Source organism: Monodon monoceros, unplaced genomic scaffold (genome assembly GCF_005190385.1).
Source record: "Monodon monoceros isolate NGI ecotype Baffin Bay Population unplaced genomic scaffold, NGI_Narwhal_1 Super_Scaffold_13, whole genome shotgun sequence".
NCBI classification, from domain to species: Eukaryota; Metazoa; Chordata; class Mammalia; order Artiodactyla; family Monodontidae; genus Monodon; species Monodon monoceros.
In genome coordinates, this window is record NW_021703769.1 from 1,596,868 (window position 1) to 1,617,252 (window position 20,385).

The 20,385-nt window shown below is 54.8% G+C and overlaps 1 protein-coding gene across 7 annotated transcripts; it reads right to left on the bottom strand.

Annotated features, from left to right (window-relative positions):
• Positions 1–28: 28 nt before the first annotated feature.
• Positions 29–19,064, bottom strand: SS18L1 (SS18L1 subunit of BAF chromatin remodeling complex). Of its 7 annotated transcripts, none has more exons than XM_029219949.1 (10): positions 16,713–16,912; positions 16,235–16,319; positions 15,498–15,642; positions 14,791–14,988; positions 13,848–14,009; positions 13,572–13,676; positions 12,679–12,771; positions 6,233–6,352; positions 4,634–4,761; positions 29–2,867 (listed from the first exon to the last, which is right to left on the bottom strand). In XM_029219949.1, the coding sequence occupies exons 1-10, from the start codon at positions 16,814–16,816 to the stop codon at positions 2,841–2,843; spliced, it is 1,167 nt and encodes a 388-aa protein (XP_029075782.1). In that variant the 5' UTR covers positions 16,817–16,912; the 3' UTR covers positions 29–2,840. The 7 variants fall into 7 exon arrangements, 5 of the variants coding, with proteins under 5 accessions (XP_029075782.1, XP_029075781.1, XP_029075783.1 ...); XM_029219948.1 differs by having other exon boundaries at positions 12,679–12,786; XM_029219950.1 differs by having other exon boundaries at positions 683–2,867; positions 16,836–17,055.
• Positions 19,065–20,385: the final 1,321 nt, after the last annotated feature.

Sequence of the window (20,385 nt, forward strand, 5' to 3'; positions counted from 1 at the left end):
TCGCGTCTGCGCAGAGGTGAGCGTGGTCTCCGGCGTGGGGAGCGGGGGCACCTCGGGACCCGGGGACCCGGGGACGCAGGGATCCCGGGCCCGGCAGCCGTCTCCCCGCCGGGGCTTCCGGTTCCCCATCACCTCACGGAAACTCAGTCTCCAGGACGGTTCTCGAAGAGCCAGTTTATTAATTACAACAAAGGCATAAACAACTTAGACGCCAAAGTCCGGCTGAGGAGAGAAACGGACGGGTGAGGATGGTTGTCCGGGAACGGGCTGTGCTCACGGACGAGACGGCGTGACCTGGTCAGTCAGGGCTGGGAAGTCACACGGAAACGCCCTCCTCTCGGTCCGAGTGTGAGCGGCCGCCCCGCACGGACCGCCGAGGCCCGGCTGCGGCTGCGGGCGCGCGAGGGATGCTCGGGCCGGAGGCGGCGGGGCCAGCCGGCGGCCTGGGCGCTGTCGGCACCTCCGCGGGCCGCGCCGGTCACCGCTCGAGGCCCGCCCCGCCCGGGGCTCGGCCGTGGCAACTCGGCGGCACTGACCGCACCGCGCGAGCGACTCTCGGGCCTAAGCGTCTGCAGACATTCGTGTTGCGGAAGAGGAGACACAAAACAGTGAACGAAAACGAGCTGCTGGCGTCACTTTCCCCACAATAGTACATAAAAACGGACAGCACGTTAAATAAACATTTTGTTATTAATCATTAAATATATGAACACCGACAATCATGTATAAATTAGGAAATAGATGTACAAACTATTTCACAAAGTGCTTTTAAAAATATATACACAACATTCAAGAAATTCTTAATGTAAGACATTTCAGATTGAAGTTTCGGGATAAGTTTTTTTAAGTGTCCTTTTCCTTCAAAAAGTATTAATACAGCACTTAAAAAAAACAAACACACACACACAGACACATAAAAGGCATATTCCCAGATTGGCAAGGAATAAAAATAAACTATTTTCACAGTTCTCTGAAATGCTTAACATTTTCAACGGGAAAATTTAATCCCCGACTGAGTTTGCAAATTCTATGAAAATTGTCAGGAAAGAACAGGACAAAATCAAGGGAAATGACTCCCTAAATGAAATTACTAATGTGTGTCATTTAGCGGTTAAGGACTCTCATTTCAATAATTTAATACAGAGATGTATTTTTAAGCCCTTACCAGCGTTAAGGGTTTCTAAAAACCCGTATGTCTACAAAATAAACACTTCTATCCCAATGCATGTGTGATTCTGTCTCCACAGAGGAGGGGAGAAGGTCCTAGAACAGGACTTCTACTCGACCCGCCCCTTCTTTCCTCTGAGCCTTAGTGCTTCATCTGCAAAACAGCAACAAGTAATCGCCACCATATTCCCAGGGTGGACTGGGAATTATTCATTCCAGTACAAACACGTCGAAGATGTCTTCTACACTGTAAAGTATTCAATTCTGGATAAAGAACTACTTTCAATTTAAGACTTAATAAAACATCACCTTCAGTAGACCTGATATATGAAGAACTGGATATATTTTTATTTTCTTGGTTGTCTTGGAAATATGTCAGCATTTATCCAAAGATGTTTTTAAAGCGGTCATAATAAATATGGGTATTGTTATCCAGGTAAGAGTTGATAAAAATGTCCTTATGACTTATTAGTGAAATGTAGAATTTTTCCTTTGCCCTGACTTTTCCACATGAGCTGTCTTTAATGTCTGCACAGAATTTAAATGGCATTTAATGTCCTAGGAATGTAAAAATTACTCAAATTTCTCTCCATAAGAGCTTTCCTTCTCATTAGGAAGAACACAGTAGAATCAGTGGTGTTCTTTTTAAAAATAAGATGTGAATTTCAGATATCCCTAAAAGAAAAGGAAAGCTTTCTTGGAGATGTGAATAAGTAGGTCCTGGAAGAAGTGGTATAAAATAAACAACTTGCCAACAGTTTGGAAAATTTGGTGTCAATATTTTAAATTATAACTTTGGAATTGAGCATATTAAATATTAAAATTCCAGAAATGACCATCAGATAAACAAGGGCCAAAGCCAAAGTAATTCCAGAGACTACCTTCTCTTTCTTTCAGCAATACCACTCTCCCTGGGTAAGGCTAATCATTCATTGCCTTCATGGATTCCTGTTTATTTAGAACATAGTCATTGATCCCTCTTTACTTTTTAATACAAAAACATACAACTTTTTGGATAAACACAATTGGTGAGAGACACAGGTAACGAGTGAGCTCTGAAAATAAAGGTTCACAGCATCTCCAAGTGAGGCTTAGTCATCCTTTCCATCGTGTAACAGAAACTGACGCAAATCACAGAAGATGCCTCCCACCCCCCCCACCCCCCCATCGAGGCACAGGAAGAGGCTGCCATCCAGGGGCTGTGCACACGTGTCCAGCTGCGGTGCGGACAGTGAAAGACAAGTTTACAACCCACGGTACGACAGTGCATGAGGAGTGTCAGACCTAAGGTCTGTTTATACAAGTACGTGGACTATGGCCTCTTGTAGGTATGTCCCATCACTGGGCACAGAACACTCTGATGACAAAAGGACCCCTAAAGCTAGCTAGAAACACTGCGGGGGGGGGGGGAGGCGGACAAAAAGGGACAACCTCTCCGTTGTATGGACATACAATACTATACACAGCACCAAATATGTCACACCATCAAAGCGCTGTCTTGCACCAGCGGTGCACGCTCGGCGTCCTACCCCACGTGAAATGTGCACGCTTCACATGCAGACGCTGCGTGGGGTGAAGGGGCAGCCCGCAGGTCACAGCTCATCAGAACTGTCACTGGCCTGTCCATCCCAGACAGACATGCCGCTGCAAGCCTCCATAAGAATGTTTGTCCTTTACTGCTGGTAATTTCCGTACTGGCCCTGCAAGAGACCAAGACACAGATTACACCCCAACAGTCCTGCATAAGAGGGTCCACGCCCAAGGGTAAGACAGACTCCCGCCCCCCCCGCCAACACCCAGGACGGGAGGTGGAGGGAACATAAAAGGCAAGCGACCAAACAGCCTCTGCCTGTTTCCACGAGGCAGCCAGATAAGCGGCCTTCCAGAAGCCACTCTCCAGGCTGCAGCTACTGATTTAGGTCAGAGGGTGGAGAGGCTCGTTCACCCAGCCACACAGCAGCTCACTGTGCTGGGCCTGGTCCAGGTGCCTCAAGTCACGTCCCCACCCTGAGCCTGCCGTGAACAGGTCTGTGACGGGCTCCCCCAGCCACAAACGACATTGGCACCACTTCCGGCACACTCAGGGGAACATTCCACACTGCTCTCTTCAAGGTCAAAAAGGTTTTCTCCTTAATTACCCTGCCCTGGGCTTGTTTACTCGTGTTGAAAACTCATCCTCTAAGTATGACTGGTTCATGATCTCTCTTTAGAGAGCAGGGTGAGAAGCATTTAAAAGAATAAAATACAGGACCTTACCTATTCAGGTACCTGAGAAAAACACCCATCATCCATGTGGTGCCTTGAGATTTCATTAGCCGTGTAAACGGTCATTAGTTTCTGTGACCCAGCACAAAAGGCCACCGATGGACAATCAGCCCTTGCAAGGGGCTCTCTTCAAAGGAGGTTCCAAAGATGCCCAGGATAAGTCTCCTCCCGCCCCACTGCCCTGCTCCTGCCCTGAGCTGCAGACGCCAAGGCTCCTCCTGACCGACTCGCATGAGACACACCTGCACGGCTGCGTCCCGAGGCTGGCTCACCCTCATCCTCACGTCCTGGCCCCGTGGCACCTCCGCTGAGAGGCCCCCGGACACTTACATTCACCCCTCATGGGTTTCTCTCCCACCAGGAGGGGCCGACATCCATCATCTACCGCCCTTCTCCTCCACGCCTCCAGGTGGAAGTCAGAGGCATCTGAAGTTAAGCTTGATTTTCTCTCCACAGCCCTCTGCACCCCGAGAAATGGCAACTGCCTCAAGCAGCCCAGGCTGAAATCCCTGGGGCCGCCCCGACCCGCCTCTCCTACACGCCCCACGTCCAGTCCACCAGCAAATCCCGCTGGCACCACCTCTGAGAGCACCTAGAGTCCCGGAGCCTCTCACCTCTCTCCAGCAGCCACCGTGCTGTCACCAAAGGCTCCGACGGCCTCCAGGGCCCCACCCCACGCAGAGCAGATCCTCGTCAGGTGGGCGAGGCCTCCCTGCCGTCCTGGGAGCCTGAGCGGCTCTGCTCAGGTCTGATGGCCTCGCTGTCGCCCGAGAGAGGGCCTCCCCGACCTGGTCTACGCCAGCCCTGCCACCCGTCGTTCTGTCCCTTTGCCCTCTGGGTCCTCTTCCCAGAACTACCTGCCGCTGCTCCATCCCGGCGCCAACAGCGCCCGGCTGTGTCAGGCGAGATACAAGCTCTAGAATCTGCCTAGTCGCCGGGGCCCGCAAGCGCGCACCAGACACCCGACGCTGCTAGGCACGCGGGAAACACCCGAGGTGTGAAAGGACAAGGACACAGAGCCAGCTGTGTCTGACCGAAGAGGTAATTTTTAAAAACCTTACAGGCTCAGAGAATTAACGTTCTGGAGGGACCTTGGGTGCCAGTTCACCCTGTGTTATTGTTTCTCTTGACGACCGGGGAAACCTTCGTCACGTCTGACGCACGCGGGGGCTGCGAGTCTGGAAACGGGCAGAAGGCTTGCCTGCTCGTAGCCGTAAGGCCGCTGCTGCTGGGCGGACGGGCCCGTCTGAGACGCTCGGTAGCTTCCGTACTGCTGGCCTTGTCCCTGCTGGTAGCTGGAGTACTGCGAGGGGGCGCCCTGGGCAGGCCCTAGAACACACGCGGGAGCCGTGAGACCACCCCATGCCCCCGTCCGCCCGAGCCCCTGACTCTGGCACCCGTTCTCCCTCCACATTAAGCCCATGCAGTGAAAGCGCCACAGCTGGAGGCTGCGCGGAGTCCCGCGTGGTTCGCAGCTGTGCTCCCACCGCCACCCGGACGGAGCCTGGGGGCCACTCTCAGTGCCCCGGACCCGCTTCCTGGGACCAGCTTACACTGGTCACGGTGGTCACCGTAAACACGGGAGTCAAACACACAGCAAATGGTGAAAACACGCGAGAGACGGTAATTGTGCCTCCGGAGCCTAAGTAGATGGTTTAGGAGAAACTGACAAAGGCCGAGTGTTCTTTCCAAAATTGGCTGTTTCTAGGGCTGGGGCAGGGGAAACACTGTGGTCCCAGAAAGAAGAAAGTGCTCTAAACCAAAAGGATGGGGCACGTCCAAGGGCCACAGGCACCAACCTGAGCTCCCAAGAGGCAGAGCTGAGACGGTTGGAACAATAAAATAAAGAAGTTTGGATCGTAACTCAATGTGTAAAATCAATACCCGTGAGCACCTACCAATATAAATAAACGATCAATAACTAAGTGAATGGAGGAGAAGAGACCCATCTTCCCTACAGAAGAATTCCAAATAATCTATGTAGACCAGCGGTCCCCAATCTTTTTGGCACCAGGGACTGGTTTCATGGAAGACAATTTTTCCACGGACAGGGGAGGGGGGATGGCTCAGGCGGTGATGTGAGCGCTGGGGAGCGGCAGATGAAGCCTCGCTCACTCGCCCACCGCTCACCTCCTGCTGTGCGGCCTGGTTCCTAACCGGCGCGGACCGGTACTGGTCCGAGGCCCGGGAGTTGGGGACCCCTGATGTACACAGTGCCCCCTCGAGTGGGGCTGGACCCAGTGACGTCAGAGTCTGGAGGAGGAGAGGGAAGGAAGCCCGACACTGGGGAGGCCTGGCAGACGCCCTTGACCATGTGACCAAGGCCAGACTCAACGGAGGCAAGTCATGCCCACAGGAGGGGACGCAAAGGCACTTCGCCATGGTCTTCTTTCCAGAACCCAGGCCAGACAGACCCAACCTGAGGGGGCGTCTAGGCAGTGCCCGCCCAGCCCTCCTCAAAAGTGCCAAGGTCAAGAGGGATGAGGAAAGTCTGAGGAACTTTCGCAGCCCAAGGAGCTGCGGGGCTGACGTCATGTGGGATCCTGGCCTGGTCCCGGACAGAGAAGGACATGCAGGAGAGCCAGTGAGATCCGAAGAAACTGGCTCAGTCCACGTCCATGCACCAACCTTGGTTTCTTAGCTGTGACCACAGGGCCCCGGTAATGGACGAGGTTAACCATGGGGGGACTCTCAGCTTTCCTCACAGCTTTTCCAGAAATCTACAACTGTTCCAAAATAAGAAGCCTGCTGGGCGCCCACCGAATGACCGCGTTCCTGTGATGGCCCCCCCACCGCTTACCATAGCCTTGCTGCTGCCCGGGGTAGCTCTGCTGGTTGGGGTACTGCTGCTGGGAGTACGTCTGCTGCTGGGCTGTGCCCTGCTGGTACCCCGCCTGCTGCTGGCTGTACTGTGAGTTTCCTGCAGAGGGAAGGAGACATGAGCTCATTTCCAGAGAGCAATGGCAGCTCCGCTGTCCCTCGAGGCACGGGCAGCTTTGGGTTCCCTAGACCGAGTCCACTGCTCCAGTACCTCTTCTTTTCCACAACAATTCAAATTATTTTATTTTATTGGGTTGGCCAAAAAGCTCCTTCAGTTTTTAAGTAAAAATAAAACACAGTTTTCATTTTCACCAAGAACTTTATAGAACAACGTATTCACCGTTTTGTTCCACTACCTTCCGCCATTTTCCAGGTAACTCCATAATTCCATCTTCCCAAAACTTTTCATCCTTTTGAGCAAAGAACTGTTCCAGGTGCCTTTTACCGTCTTCCAGGGAATTGACATTTTTTCCATTAAGGGAATTCTATAAAGACCGAAAAAAATGGAAATCCAAAGGTGCAATGTCTGGTGAATACGGTGGATGAATCAGAACTTCCCAGCCAAGCTGTAACAGTTTTTGCCTGGTCATCAAAGAAACATGGGGTCTTGCCTTATCCTGATGGAAGATTATGTGTTTTCTGCTGACTAATTCTGGACGCTTTTCGTCGAGTGCTGCTTCCAGTTGGTCTAATTGGGAGCAGTACTTGTTGGAATTAATCATTTGGTTTTCTGGAAGGAGCTCGTAATAGAGGACTCCCTTCCAGTCCCACCATATACACAACTTCACCTTCTTTGGATGAAGACCATCCTTTGGTGTGGTTGGTGGTGGTTCATTTCGCTGGCCCCCTTATCTTCTTCTGTTCCACATTATTGTACAGTATCCGCTTTCCATCGCCCGTCACAATTTGTTTTAAAAACGGAACATTTTGGTTACGTTTAAGTAGAGAATCACAAGAGGAAATACAGTCAAGAAGGTTTTTTTTGCTTAACTCATGTGTGGAACACAAACATCAAAGCGGTGAATGTAACCAAGCTGGTGCAAATGATCTACAGAGCTTGATTTGTATATTTTGAGCATGTCAGCTGTCTCCCGCGTGGTACAACGTTGATTGCTCTCAATTAATGTCTTGATTTGATCGCTATCAACTTCAACTGGTCTACCCGACCATGGGGCATCATCCAGCGAGAAATCTCCACATGAAACTTCGCAAAGCACTTTTGACACGTTGGATCAGTCACAGCACCTTCTCCATACAATGCACAAATCTTTTTTTGCATTCTGGTTGCAATTTTACCTTTCTTGAAATAGTAAAGCATAATAGGCCAAAAATGTTGCTTTTTTTTCTTCCATCTTCAATATTAAAATGGCTACACAAAAATTCACCAGTTTTGATTTTTTTTTAATTTTGTTTTGTTTTGTTTTGTTTTGCGGTACGCGGGCCTCTCACTGCTGTGGCCTCTCCCATCGCAGAGCGCAGGCTATGGACGTGCAGGCTCAGCGGATATGGCTCACAGGCCCAGCCGCTCCGCGGCACGTGGGATCTTCCCGGACCGGGGCACGAACCCGCGTCCCCTGCATCGGCAGGTGGACTCTCAACCACTGCGCCACCAGGGAAGCCCTGATTTTTTTTTTTTTAAATGCACAGGTATGGCAGTTGTCACGTACAATCTAACAAAATTGTTTCAAATGAAGTTAAAGACAGCTAAGCGCTACTAGAGCCATCTTACAGGGAAACCGAATGAACTCTTTGGCCAATACAATACTTTCTCTTACCGTCTTATAGAAATACAAATATATCGCCAAAGTGAAGAGGTTAATGCAATTAAGACAAAGACCAATACCAGTGTTGTAGGTAAACTGTGTCCCCCAAAAGAGCTGTTGAGGTCCTGACCCCAGGAACCTGTGGCCTTATTTGGAAATAGGGTCTTTGCAGATGTAATTAGTTAAAGGGAGGTCATACAAGGTTAGGGTGGGCCCTAATCCAGTGGATGATGTCCTTCTAAGAAGAAGGAGATCTGGACACAGACACAGGGAAAAGCTGTATGATCCCCACAGTTCAAAGGGACCCCAGAAGTTTTGGGACACCCTCGTCTTCTTGGCAAACATGCAAGCCAGGGTTCCAGCTCAGACCTGTGATGTGTTTTCCTGTGACTTTATGAACGAAAAGAGGCAGACGTTTGCCCTTGTGTTCTGCATCTATATGTGGGTACAGTCCCAGAGATGTTTTAGGTTCACTTACTTTTTCTTTTCCCAGAGAAAATGGCTTAATTCTCACTTTCAAAACTCTAACTAGCCAGCCAGCACCCGTGCTAAAAGCCTCATTTTGGAAGAAAGCTCATGGTAAGAAAATAACTTGGGAGAGCAGTAAACGTATTACCAAATAATTACGAACAGTTAAGAGGGAGTATTGGGGACTTCCCTGGTGGCGCAGGGGTTAAGAATCCACCTGCCAATGCAGGGGACACGGGTTCAAGCCCTGGTCCGGGAAGATCCCACATGCCGCGGAGCAACTAAGCCCGTGTGCCACAACTACTGAGCCTGCGCTCTAGAGCCGGCGAGCCACAACTGCTGAGCCCACGTGCCGCAACTACTGAAGCCTGCGTGCCTAGAGCCCATGCTCCGCAACAGGAGAGGCAACCGCAGTGAGAAGCCCGCGCACCGCAACGAAGAGTAGCCCCCACTCGCCGCAACTAGAGAAAGCCCACGCACAGCAAAGACCCAATGCAGCCAAAAATAAATACATAAAATAAATAAATTTTTTAAAAAAGAGGGAGTATTAACAACCATTTAAAAATCTTTCTACATGTGTAATGGAAAAGAACCTAAAAAAAGAATATATATATAGTCTGTGTGTGTGTGTGTGTGTATAACTGAATCACTTTGCTGTACAGCTGAAACACAACATTGTAAATCAACTATATTTAAATAAAACTTTAAAAATAAATAAATAAAAATCTTGCTACGAAGTCTTCCTAATGCAGGTCTTAAGAGTTTTAGATTGGTGTAGAGACTAAATTCCATTCTGTTTTCAAAACACCTTTATAAGAAGACCAATTTAAGTTTAGTTTCATCGTTTTTTTCAAAACCACAGTGTCTGGCCTTTAACCGCAGAGTGTGGGTCTTTCTCTGCATGAGACCCTGTCCTCTAGCAGGAGCAGGCGGGGCGAGGGGACCCGGGGTGTTTACCCCCTGTGGCGCCAGACAGCCTGGAAAGGAGGGCTGCTTGTGGTTTTCTTGTTCTTGTCTCTGTTTTTAGTTAAGTTTTTTATAGATTTTTTTTCATTTAAAAAATTTTTATTTGATTGTTTATTTATTTATTTTTGGCTGCGTTGGGTCCTCGTTGCTGCGCGCGGGCTTTCTCTAGTGGCGGCAAGCAGGGGCTACTCTTCGTTGTGGTGCACGGGCTTCTCACTGCAGTGGTTTCTCTTGTTGCGAAGCACGGGCTCTAGGCACATGGGCTTCAGTAGTTGTGGCTCACGGGCTCTAGAGCGCAGGCTCAGTAGTTGTGGCACGTGGGTTCAGTAGTTGTGGCATGCAGTCTCAGTAGTTGTGGCACACAGGCTCAGTAGTTGTGGCACGTGGGCTCAGTAGTTGTGGTGCGTGGGCTCTAGATCGCAGGCTTAGTAGTTGTGGTGCACGGGCTTAGTTGCTCCGCACCATGTGGGATCTTCCCGGACCAGGGCTCGAACCCGTGTCTCCTGCATTGGCAGACGGATTCTTAACCACTGCACCAACCAGGGAAGTCCAGTAAAATGTAAGTATTTTAAAACTGGGATCCTGATAACGTACATTTTAAAATAACAGCTTTATTGAGAGCGAATTCATGTAGAAAGGCTTAAAACCCCATAAGGAAGTTCAATTTCCAGCTGCGCAGAACAATGAAGGAACACACACTCTACAGCGCGGGAGCTCTTCTCCAGGGTGGGCTCTGAGGAATCTGCTGGGTTTTCTGATTGGTCATCATCTAAGGAAACACCTTGACAGCTGCTCCCTCCTCACAACCATGACCGGTCCCAGCAACAATGGCCGATGGGACGGCCGATGGCCGAGGAGGCGTCAGTGACCAGTGGAGACCCAGGTTCACTGTCTTTGTGAGGAATGCATCGGAGAAATTCATCAGAGACTTGGCAGGTTTTCTCCAGGGTTTCAGAGTTTTGGGGTCAGTCTGCATATTCTCGTGTCTTACAGCCCCTTTTCTCTTTCTAGGATAACGGGTAAAGGAGTTAATTCACAGCAGCAGCAGCCGTGGCCTAGACACAGCAGGTGTGCAGGGGGTGAGAACCCGATGCAACTCTCACGCACCCAGAAAAACCTTCTCTTGACCTGGAGCCAAATCCCAGTAGAAGATGGACCTGTATGGACAACTCTGAAAGGAGAGAGGCAGGACTTCTTTGAACAAGCCTGAGCGATTCTCAGGAGGGTTTCGTGGGAGCAGCAGAGCTGGGGAGCCCAGACTGCTCTTCCTAGAACAGCCTGGGACAGCGACAGCGGCTCCAGGGCCTTCCCTCCACCACTGGCCGATACAACGACTTCTCTTGTTTTCCCTCTCCTTTTCATTTGTTTCTATCTTTAAGAATCTTGCAACATTCTGTGACATGGCCGTGAAAAAAGGAACCACTAATTTGTGAAAGAAGAGGCTGGTGTTGTCATTAAACGTGGCAGGAACGTGGCCGTAGAACAGCCAGAGGCGCTAATGCACAAGGGTGACCGACCCGTCTATACAACTTTGTCGCCAAGCAAGGATGAGCCTCAGGGACCCACGTGGCAGCCATTTGGGGCGGAGCCGTCCCCACCATCCCCAAAGCCCGATCACAGTCACCGTCGCCACTGGGGGAAACGCCCCAAACAGCGGTGCTGCAACCCCAGGACTGGGGGGTGTGGGCGGGTCTGGGGGGCCACAGGGTTAGTGCTTTGATTTTCAGTAAGTTTGACTTCTAAATGGGCGATTCAGAAATAAAAAAACAAACCAAGTGCGTCTTCGACAGGTCCGGGGAGGAAGGCCCCCTCCCCGCCCAGCCTCATCGTCTGCATCGCTGTCCCAGGTATTCCTCCAGAGGCTGTCTGTGGTGCGTGTGCTCTCAGTGCCCTTTGTTTTACGCAGCAGGTGGCACCCGGACACCCTGGTCCTGTACACCTGGCATGACCCGGGGGGACATGCCACAGAAGCGCCCTGGACGTGTCACAGCGGACACTGGCTCTGTCCAGCCCTTGCTCCTGCAAACCTCACGGACAGGAAATGCCATCGGGACTTCCAGGTTTCCTCTGCAGTGGCCCCGACAGCAACAGTGTCCTGCTCGGCTGGGTCGGCCATGCCCTGGCCCCTTCCTGACACTGGTCCTCTCATTCCGGGGACCCCACAGGGCTCCTGCCAGATACCACCTCCTGTGCACAACCCCAGGACCAGCCACCCGTGCCCCTCAAGGTTCCCCATCCCGCTGGGGGACAAATCTAATTACTAGAAAGTTCTCTCTGTTGGCTTCAGGCGACCCCCTTATTGCTCCCACCCAACATCCTGCCCTTCTCAGGGCCGCAGGCCACTTATGCGCCCAGCCCTCTCAAAGCAAACTCCCCCCCGCACCTCTCACCCTAAACAAGACCCGGCAGGCCACCGGCTGCGGTATGGCCGGTACCATGTTAACACGTGCAGGGGTGTTTAACAAGGCGGAACAAAATGCTTCCACATCCAGGAGGAAACTGTGTCATATGCCACACTTGCCTTGAAAGAAGTCCCTGAATGTTTTAGCAAACTCATCAATTATGAAAGATGATCGTACGCAACCCAAAGTGAGGGTACAGAACTGTGCCCTTCAGACTTCAACGAACTCGTCCTGGGGAGCAGCACGCGAGGCAGGCGGGGGCCCTCCTGCGGAGGAGGCTGAGCCCCGCTTTCCTGGAGGGGGAGGGGAGCAGGGTCGAGGAGGGGAAGTGGGGAGTTAGTGTTTATTGGGGACAGCGTGTCAGGTTGGGGAGGCGAGAAGGCTCTGAGATGACGTGGTGATGACGGTGGTCGCACAACAGCATGAATGTGCTTAGTGCCGCTGAACTGTGCACTTAAAAATGGTTAAAATGGTAAACTTTACGTTTTTTACGACTTAAAAAAAGTCACCCCAAAAGTCACATTTTCGAGTCACCTGTTCTGTGCATGTCATCTGCCCCCGGCAGCCTTGCCATTGTCCCCAGTCCTGACGCCCAGACCAAGGCCCAGGACCACGCCACGCTGTGAGCTCAATGGCTCCTCTCCTCTCGGGGCCCCTGGGGCAGCAGGAAGTCCCCGCACCCGAGAACCGCGTGAGAACCGACTATGCCTGTTTCTTCCCAAAGCCGTGTTTGGTGACGTCACCTCGGCGGCTTTATCGGCGCCTGGCCCCCATCTCCATACGCCCCACGCCCGTCGGGCCCGGAGCCTGAGGCCCGGCCACCTTACCGCCCTCGTAGTAGTGCTGCGTGGACTCCTCAAACGACCGGTCATAGCTCTGCTCCGTGTAGGACGCCGGCTGGTAGGCATAATCGCCATGTCCTGCAAGCAAACGGGCTGCCCTGCAGTCAGCGGAGGCCCCAGCTGCCCAGACCCAGGAGAGACCGCGTGAACTCGGCCGTCGGGTCAGGAGACCCCGGCGCTGGGTGCGGTCCGGTTTCCCTAGACGGAACCCATGGGGGCACTTCCTGCCGTCAGGCAGCTGCGGTTCCCTTACTTTAAAGTGCAGACGGCCACCTGCTCCTCGGGGCAGTGTGAGGATCAACAAGCCACGGTTTACAGAGTGTACTCGGTGCCCAATGCGTGACACGCACGTGGACGTCAGCTCTTAATGTAGCTACACGGTCACCATCCCCCCGCCGGCTCCCTTCGGAGTGCGTGACACCTCGTGAGGCCCGGCCACCATTCCACAGAGGGGTCACGGCTTGCCCTTCCCCGGTCTTGGCCACCTCCCCAGCACCAGACCTGCTCACGCACCCTGCCTGGGGGGTCCTCCCCAAATCCCACCCGTCCTCTGCGGCCATGTTAAACGCCACCTCCACAAACCCTGGGGCCATTTGAAGATGCCTGAAAGGTGACACGGAAAAGGAAAATAAGCTGCAGAAGTTGTAACTGAGCAGCTGGGAGGGGAGCGTTACGAGACAGTCGGCTCACGCTTGTCACCTTCCTGAGAGCATCTCACGATGAACTCGTGTCCATCCTCAGGACTGCGCACCCAGCCCCAGGGGGCCAGTGCCGGAAGCTTCTCTCAGCAGAGGCCAGCCACCCACCCCCAAAGGGGACTCTGGGGTCTGAATTGGGAACGACCAGTGAGCAGCGGATAAAAGCCACTGCAGCCTCACCGTCAGGGTAGTACTGCTGGCTCATGGGCTCCGAGGCGGCCTGGCCGTGGCCGTACTGCTCGCCGCCGTAGTACTCCTCCTGGCCCAGGTACTGCTGGGACGAGCCTAGGGGACAGCGCCGGACGTCACCTCCCCGAGCCCCAGAACCTCCCCAACGGGCCCCCAATCAGAGGACGCTCCACCAGGCCCACCCAGGGTACACGGGGAGGCCTGCCCCACGCACTGCACACACTGCCCCTCCCCCACCGGTTCCCTGCACCGGGGGCGGGGCCTCACCTTGCTGGGAGGGCCGGTAGGGCGCCATGGGCCGCTGCCCCATCATGCTGCCCGCCTGCCCGCTCTGGCCCATCATGGCCATGGACTGGCCCTGGTAGTGCTGGCTCCCGCCCTGTGCCGCGCTGTAGTGGGACGAGGCTGCCTGCTGGTGCATCATGGACACTGGGGGACACGACAGACCCCACGTAACCCAAGAAGCTCCTGGGCGGCACCCGGCAGACCCGCCTGAGCCCTCCTCCGGGCTGGGCCTGTGCAGCTCTGCCCCGTGAGGCCACGCCACCCTTCCTGCCAACGCGCCTTTGGGCAACTCATAAAATGTGAAATGCCGGCCCCCACGCCCCTAAGTCCCCAAGGCTGGTCCCAGAGGAGCCTATCGCCGCGCCCTCCCCCAAGACTCGGGTCTCGAAGGCTCCGGCCTCGAAGGCTCCAGTGGGGGCCCCGCCTGCCTGTCCTTTCCTGCCACCCCAGCTCGGGACCCTCCAGGGCAGTACCGTCCAGCACAGGGGACGTGAGCCACGTCAGAGAATGAGAAGAAACAGGGGAAGTCTATTTCAGTGACATTTTATTTGACTCAATATATCCAAACTAGATTGTCTTCAATATGTAATTAACGTAGCGAGAGCTAAGGAGATACTTCACATCCTCTTTTGCTGTTCTAAGCCTTTGAACCCCAGTGTGTCTGACTCTCGTGGGACGCCCTGGTTGGGACCTGGCGCTTCCCAAGTGCTCAAGGCCCTGCAGCCCTACCTGCCCCTCAGCCTCCCACTCCTGTGCACTGGCTGCCACCCAGTCCTCCCAGCGGGGTGGCTGCTGCCCCTCCTCAGAGCCTACCCTGAAGCCACCCAGCCCCCAACCCTCGCCCCTTGGGGGCTTCCGGAGGAGGGTGGCCCTGGGGACCACGTTGGCCTGCGCTGGAGGGGAGCGGGGTCTCTGGGGACGGTACCTGGGTTGGACTGCATGTTGATGTTGGCCCGGGACACGTAGCTGCTGATGGCGCCCTGGCCCTGCAGGGGGATGCTCTGCGAGGCCGGTCCCGAGTGGCTGTAGCCGGGCCCCGAGCCGTGGCCGCTGCCGGACATGCTCATGGAGGTGGTGGGCAGCGTGCTCTGCGCCGTCTGCTGCAGGGTCACGTGGTTCGGACCTGCCAGGGCGGGGGGGCGGGCGCGCTGAAACCCACCAAAGACCACCTCTGACGGCAGCCCTGGCCTCGCGCTAGGGCCCCCCCCCTCCGCCCCCCAGGCAAGCTTCCTTCACGCGGCTGTTGGGGGGAGGCTGACCATGGTCAAGGGCGCAACGAGCGAGGGACACGGGCGCGTGACCAGGAAATGAACACACGTGCTGAGCGCGCAGAGGGGCCGCCTGCTCCCTGTTACCTTTATCAATGGTTCCCGACGGCTAGTGGCAGTTCTCAACCCAAGGACAGGAGCCCCACACGGAAGCCCGCGCTCTGAGGTGACGCAGCCCCAGTTCGCAGGGGACCTGGAATAAGGGCCTTATCCCTCCACGTGTCACCCCGAGCACGTGCGCCTGCAGCAGGGCCTCCGGTAGGAGAGGGTCCCCACCGCGGCGGCCGGCCACCAGGGAGCCCAGTCGGTGACCCCGTTGTTCCCCGGAACCAACCCAGAGCCCAGTGCGCCCAGGGCCGCTCACCGTTGCCGATCTGGGCCTGCATGAGGGAGGATGGTGGCAGGCCCGCGCCGATGGCGTCGCTGAGGCTGCCCTGCGAGTGCAGGCCCTGGCCCGAGCCGCTCTGGGACAGCCCTCCGGGGCCCAGCGCCAGGCTCTGGGTTGGCGGCTGTGGCAGCGGGAAGGGCACCGAGAGGGTTAGCGTGGAGAAGGGCCACCAGGAGCCGCTCCGGGGGCTCAGCCGCCCTGAGACCCACAGCCATACTCCATGGCTGCCTGCCAGCACCTCCAGGGTGGGACACCGCCCTCACGCAGCTGTACGCCGCTGACTGCCAGCCCGGACACCTCAGGCCAGACGGAAATGCTATGCCAAGCGTTCCCCAGGCTATCGACACACACTTGGAGGTTCAAAGCCGGGCCCCCCTTTCCTGGGACTCAGGGAGCTGCGTCCACCTCACCTTGCCCACAACCCCCCCCACCCCTCTTGGTCTCAGCTGGCCAGCCAGCTCTGGCCCTCACACCCCCTGTGCCCCAGGGCCCTTGCACAGCCTGTCCTGTGCCTCAGCACCAGGTTCCCAGGGTGCTCTCCCCCCCCCCCCCCCCAGCCAAAGCCCACCTCTGATCACAGGAGGCAGACGGGAGATGGAGCTTACCAGTGACCCCTGGCAACCTCATCTCCCAGATCTGGACCAAAGAGCAGCCCCGAAGGTTTGGACAAAGCTGTCTACACCTGGGCCCCCCACCCCGTGGCAGGCACTCACGGCGGGCAGCAGGGACTGCATGTTCTGGTTAGAATCCGCGATCGTGGCCAGGTAGACCAGGTTCCGGTGCAGGATCTGCTGGTACCTGCAGGGGAGGGCGCGGTTGAGGGGGAGGAGGCTGCCCTGCCCTGCAGCCAAGCCCCTCCCCCGGAGGGTGTGCACGGGCAGGCCGCACGGTGCTCTGCGGTCCAGGATGAGGGGGGAGACCCCCGACCTGGTGGCCAAGGGACCTGGTGTTCAGAGAATGGAGGGGGGGGCCCGGGGGACATAGGAGGGGCTGCCAGGGCACGAGCCTCCTTGGGCGGACCCGGCACTGAGCTAACTGGATACCCCATCCCCTGCAGAGGCACTCAGTGCCCGGCCCTGGGGTCACACGAGGTCCCACCTGGAGGAGCTTGCTGTCCCCTGGTGCGGCTGGCCTGGGCCCCCCAGTGGTCCCCTCTCCCCCATACTCCCACTTCCCTCCAAACCTGCCCACCTTTCCCTGGGGAGCCACCCAGGGGCGCTGACCCAGCAGCTTAGCTGACCCTGAGGCCCCACTCGCTCAGGCCACCAAGCCCCAGAGGCAGCCGGGAGGGGCATGGGCAGCCACGCCACTCACTGGGTGCACTCGGCCGTCTTGCCCTTGCTCTGATAGTCCAGGATGCACTGGATCAGGTGGTGGTTCTCGTCCAGCATCTGAAGGAGAAGCAGATGTGAGCGGGGGAACACGGTGCGTCCGCGGGCGGCCCGCTGCGGGGCTCGCGAGCCCCGGCTCACGGCTCACGTGGCCCAGCAGTGCCCGTCAGCAGAACTGCCCCCTCACAGCCCCAGCCAGCAGGGCCGAGCACTTTCCACATCCCTGTGCCAAGCACGCAGCCCTGCATCCCTCCCGCCCACCCGCCCTGCGCCCCCAGTCCAGGTTCTCACTCCGCACAGGAAACCCACAGCCTGCAGGACCCGTTTTCTAGGGCCCTTGGCCCCGGTGCTTCTGTCCAGCAAGGGTGGACCCGGAGTCTGGAGTGTGAGGCCCACAAATCACGCCCACACGGTGGGGACTCCGGGGGTGGGGGCAGCCTGCACCCCTGCGAGTATCTCCTAGACCCACGAAGCTGCTGCTCCAGGACGGCCACTCGGCGACAGCACCTGGGTGGCCCGCGGAGACAGGAGGGGATAGAGGCCGCAGAAGAGGGAGGAAGGTCGCATGGGAGCGTGGGAGGGGCCGCACGTGGCTGGCCAGGAGGCCTGGCGTGGACACTCCCTACCTGGACGTGGGGCGGGGGTAGGGGGACCCGAGCGCCGAGGGCCAGCCCTACCGCGGCCTTGCTCGCCTCTCCCTCCCCGCTCAGCCCCTGAGCCTTCAGGGTTGATTTCCCTTGTTTGGGTTTTTTTAGTTATAACCTCCTCCTCTATGCTTGAGTGTTTTCTCCCCACTGTGGAGATGATGCCCAAATTCAGCCATTCCCACCCTGGCCAAGGAGCCGGCCCGAGACAGGGAACCACCAGGGGGCGCTCTGGGCTGGGGCTACCGGTGGGGCCCACCCATAGGCAGGCGATCAAACCCAGGGGGACTGGGCATCCCGGCCGTTTGCCCAGGAAGACTTCCCCAGATGAATTAAGAAAGGAAAACAACCACCAAAGGCCATGTCCTCTCCCTCGCAGAGCCACCCTTAAAAGGCTCCACGGGCTCTACCTCCTGGCCTCACGATGCCCGGCAGGAATCCTCTCCCAAGGCCACACACTCCGCACGCACGGATGTCCATTTCAGCGTCATTCGTGTCAGCTCGAAAAAGGGGGGACGCCAAATGCTCAATGACGGGACGACTTAAGCAATGACAGGAAACCACAGGATGAGTCGTTAACCGGACATTACAAACGTCTTTGTAGTTTTTACAAGCCGGAGAAAAATGTTACACTGTTAGGATATTTTTTTTTTAAGCAAGGTACTAACTTCACTGAGATGAAGTTTTCCATAACTTCACCTCAGTTAAGTTATGGAAAAAAGACCAGGACACATTGCGGGGAGGATGGCGGGCTGGGTGTGCGCTGAGGTCCAAACCCTCCCAGACCTGGCTGGTGGGAAAGGGGTGAAGACAGTAACCCTTCACCAGGACAAAGTGAACACAGCTGAAACAGCAGCGCAGGCAGCAGGATTCTAGAAGCGGAAGCAACTGGAAGAGCAAGAACTGAATCAGCAGAACCCAGGTGCCGGATGTGACGCAGGCCCACACTGGGGACCCACCAGGCTTGGGAGGGTTGAGGCTCTGGGACCTCCCCACAGCTACCTGGCAGGAGTCCCCAAGGGGGGATTCAGGGAAAATGACCAGCCCAGGAGGAAAGTGCCAGACATCGACAGCAGGGGGACACCTCTAGCCAAGACCTCAGATGGGTGACCTGCACCAGCGTTTCCCGGAAGCCTGTAAATTAGATCCAACAAAACCAGCGACAGAGGCCAAAAGCTGGAGGAGACGAAGATTATGCAAGAAGGAAACTTAAAATACAAAAAGAAAGAAAACCCAACTATTATTAATATCCTCAAAGATAAAAGAAGTTATTGGATCTATTTTTTTTTAAATAACACACTATTAAACAGAACAGAGAACAAAAAGAGCTCTGGGGTATTTAAAATACATTGACCACAGCAAAAAAATCGACAGAAGAGTTGGAACATGAAGTAGTAGAAAACTCCTAGACAGCAAAGCAAATGACCGATGTAGAAAACAGAAAGAGTAATGAAATTGAAGGACAATCCAAATGGCCAAAAACAATTCTTCTAGGACTTTCAGAAAGACAGGAAGGAAGAAATGCATCCAAAAATAATTGTTCAAGGGACTTCCCTGGCGGTCCAGTGGTAAAGGATCCGCCTTTTAATGCAGGGGACGCGGGTTCGACCCCTGGTCTGGGAACTAAGATCCCACATGCCATGGGGCTACTACGCCCACGTGCCTCAACTAGAGAGCCCGCGTACCGCAAACTACAGAGTCCATGCCCTCTGGAGCCCGTGCACTATAACCAGAGAAGAGAAAACCCGCATGCTACAACTAGAGAGAGAAAAAATCTGCACACCACAACTAGAGAGCAGCCCGTGCGCCACAACGAAGAACCCATGCCACAATGAAAGGTCCCGCATGCCACAACTAAGACCCGACGCAGCCAAAAAAATTAAATAAATAAATAAAATTTATAAAAAACAAAAATAATTGTTCAAGACTTTTCCTCAGAACTTGAAGGATGTGAATGTCCAGATGGAAAGGTTCTCAAAGGACCCAGCTTGACAAACACACTGGGGCACAGCAAGGTCCTAAAAATGAATGGAGTGAAAAGCACAGTACTGAGCACCTCCACACAGGATAGAAGCTTCGGGCAGCAAAGGAGCAATGGCCAATTGCGAGGGAGACTCTATAGAAGCGACGACAGGATCAAAAGCAGGAACCCCTGAGTGACGACCAAATCCTCGAGGGACTTCCAGAGGAGGGATGACAGGAGCCTAAGGGAGACACTGAGGAGGGATAACAGGACCTGAGAGAGACTTCATGAGGGGAGATACCCTGATCCTGAGGGAGACTTTTGAAGGAGTGATGAGCTGATCCTGAGAGAGATTCCTGAGGAGGGATGGTGCAAATCTGAGGGGACTTTCTGAGGAGGGGTGAACTGATCTCGAAGGAGACTTCTGCAGGGGGGTGACCTGACCCTGAGGGAGACTTTCTGGGGGAAAATGACCTGATCCTGAGGGAGACTTCCTGAGGAAGAATGACCCGACCCTGAGGGAGACTTTCCGGGGGGAAATGACCTGATCCTGAGGGAGACTTTCTGAGGAAGAATGACCTGATCCTGAGGGAGACTTTCTGAGGAAGAATGACCTGATCCTGAGGGAGACTTTCTGAGGAAGAATGACCTGATCCTGAGGGAGACTTTCTGAGGAAGAATGACCCAATCCTGAGGGAGACTTTCTGAGGAAGAATGACCTGATCCTGAGGGAGACTTTCTGAGGAAGAATGACCTGATCCTGAGGGAGACTTTCTGAGGAAGAATGACCCGATCCTGAGGGAGACTTCCTGAAGATGGATGGCCCAGATCAGTCAGAGGCTTCCTAAGGAGGGACAACCCTATCCTTGGAAAGACTTTCTGAGAGGGATTACCCAATCCCCAGGGAGACTTCCTGAAGAGAATGA

Coding starts and splice junctions, on each gene's coding strand:
- SS18L1 (XM_029219945.1), bottom strand. CDS start 16,912: ATGCTGGACGAGAACCACCACCTGATCCAGTGCATCCTGGACTATCAG. Junction 12,772..13,571: donor CCAGCAGTACTACCCTGACG/GTGAGGCTGCAG, acceptor GTTTGCTTGCAG/GACATGGCGATTATGCCTAC. Junction 6,353..12,678: donor GCAGCACTACTACGAGGGCG/GTAAGGTGGCCG, acceptor TTCCCTCTGCAG/GAAACTCACAGTACAGCCAG.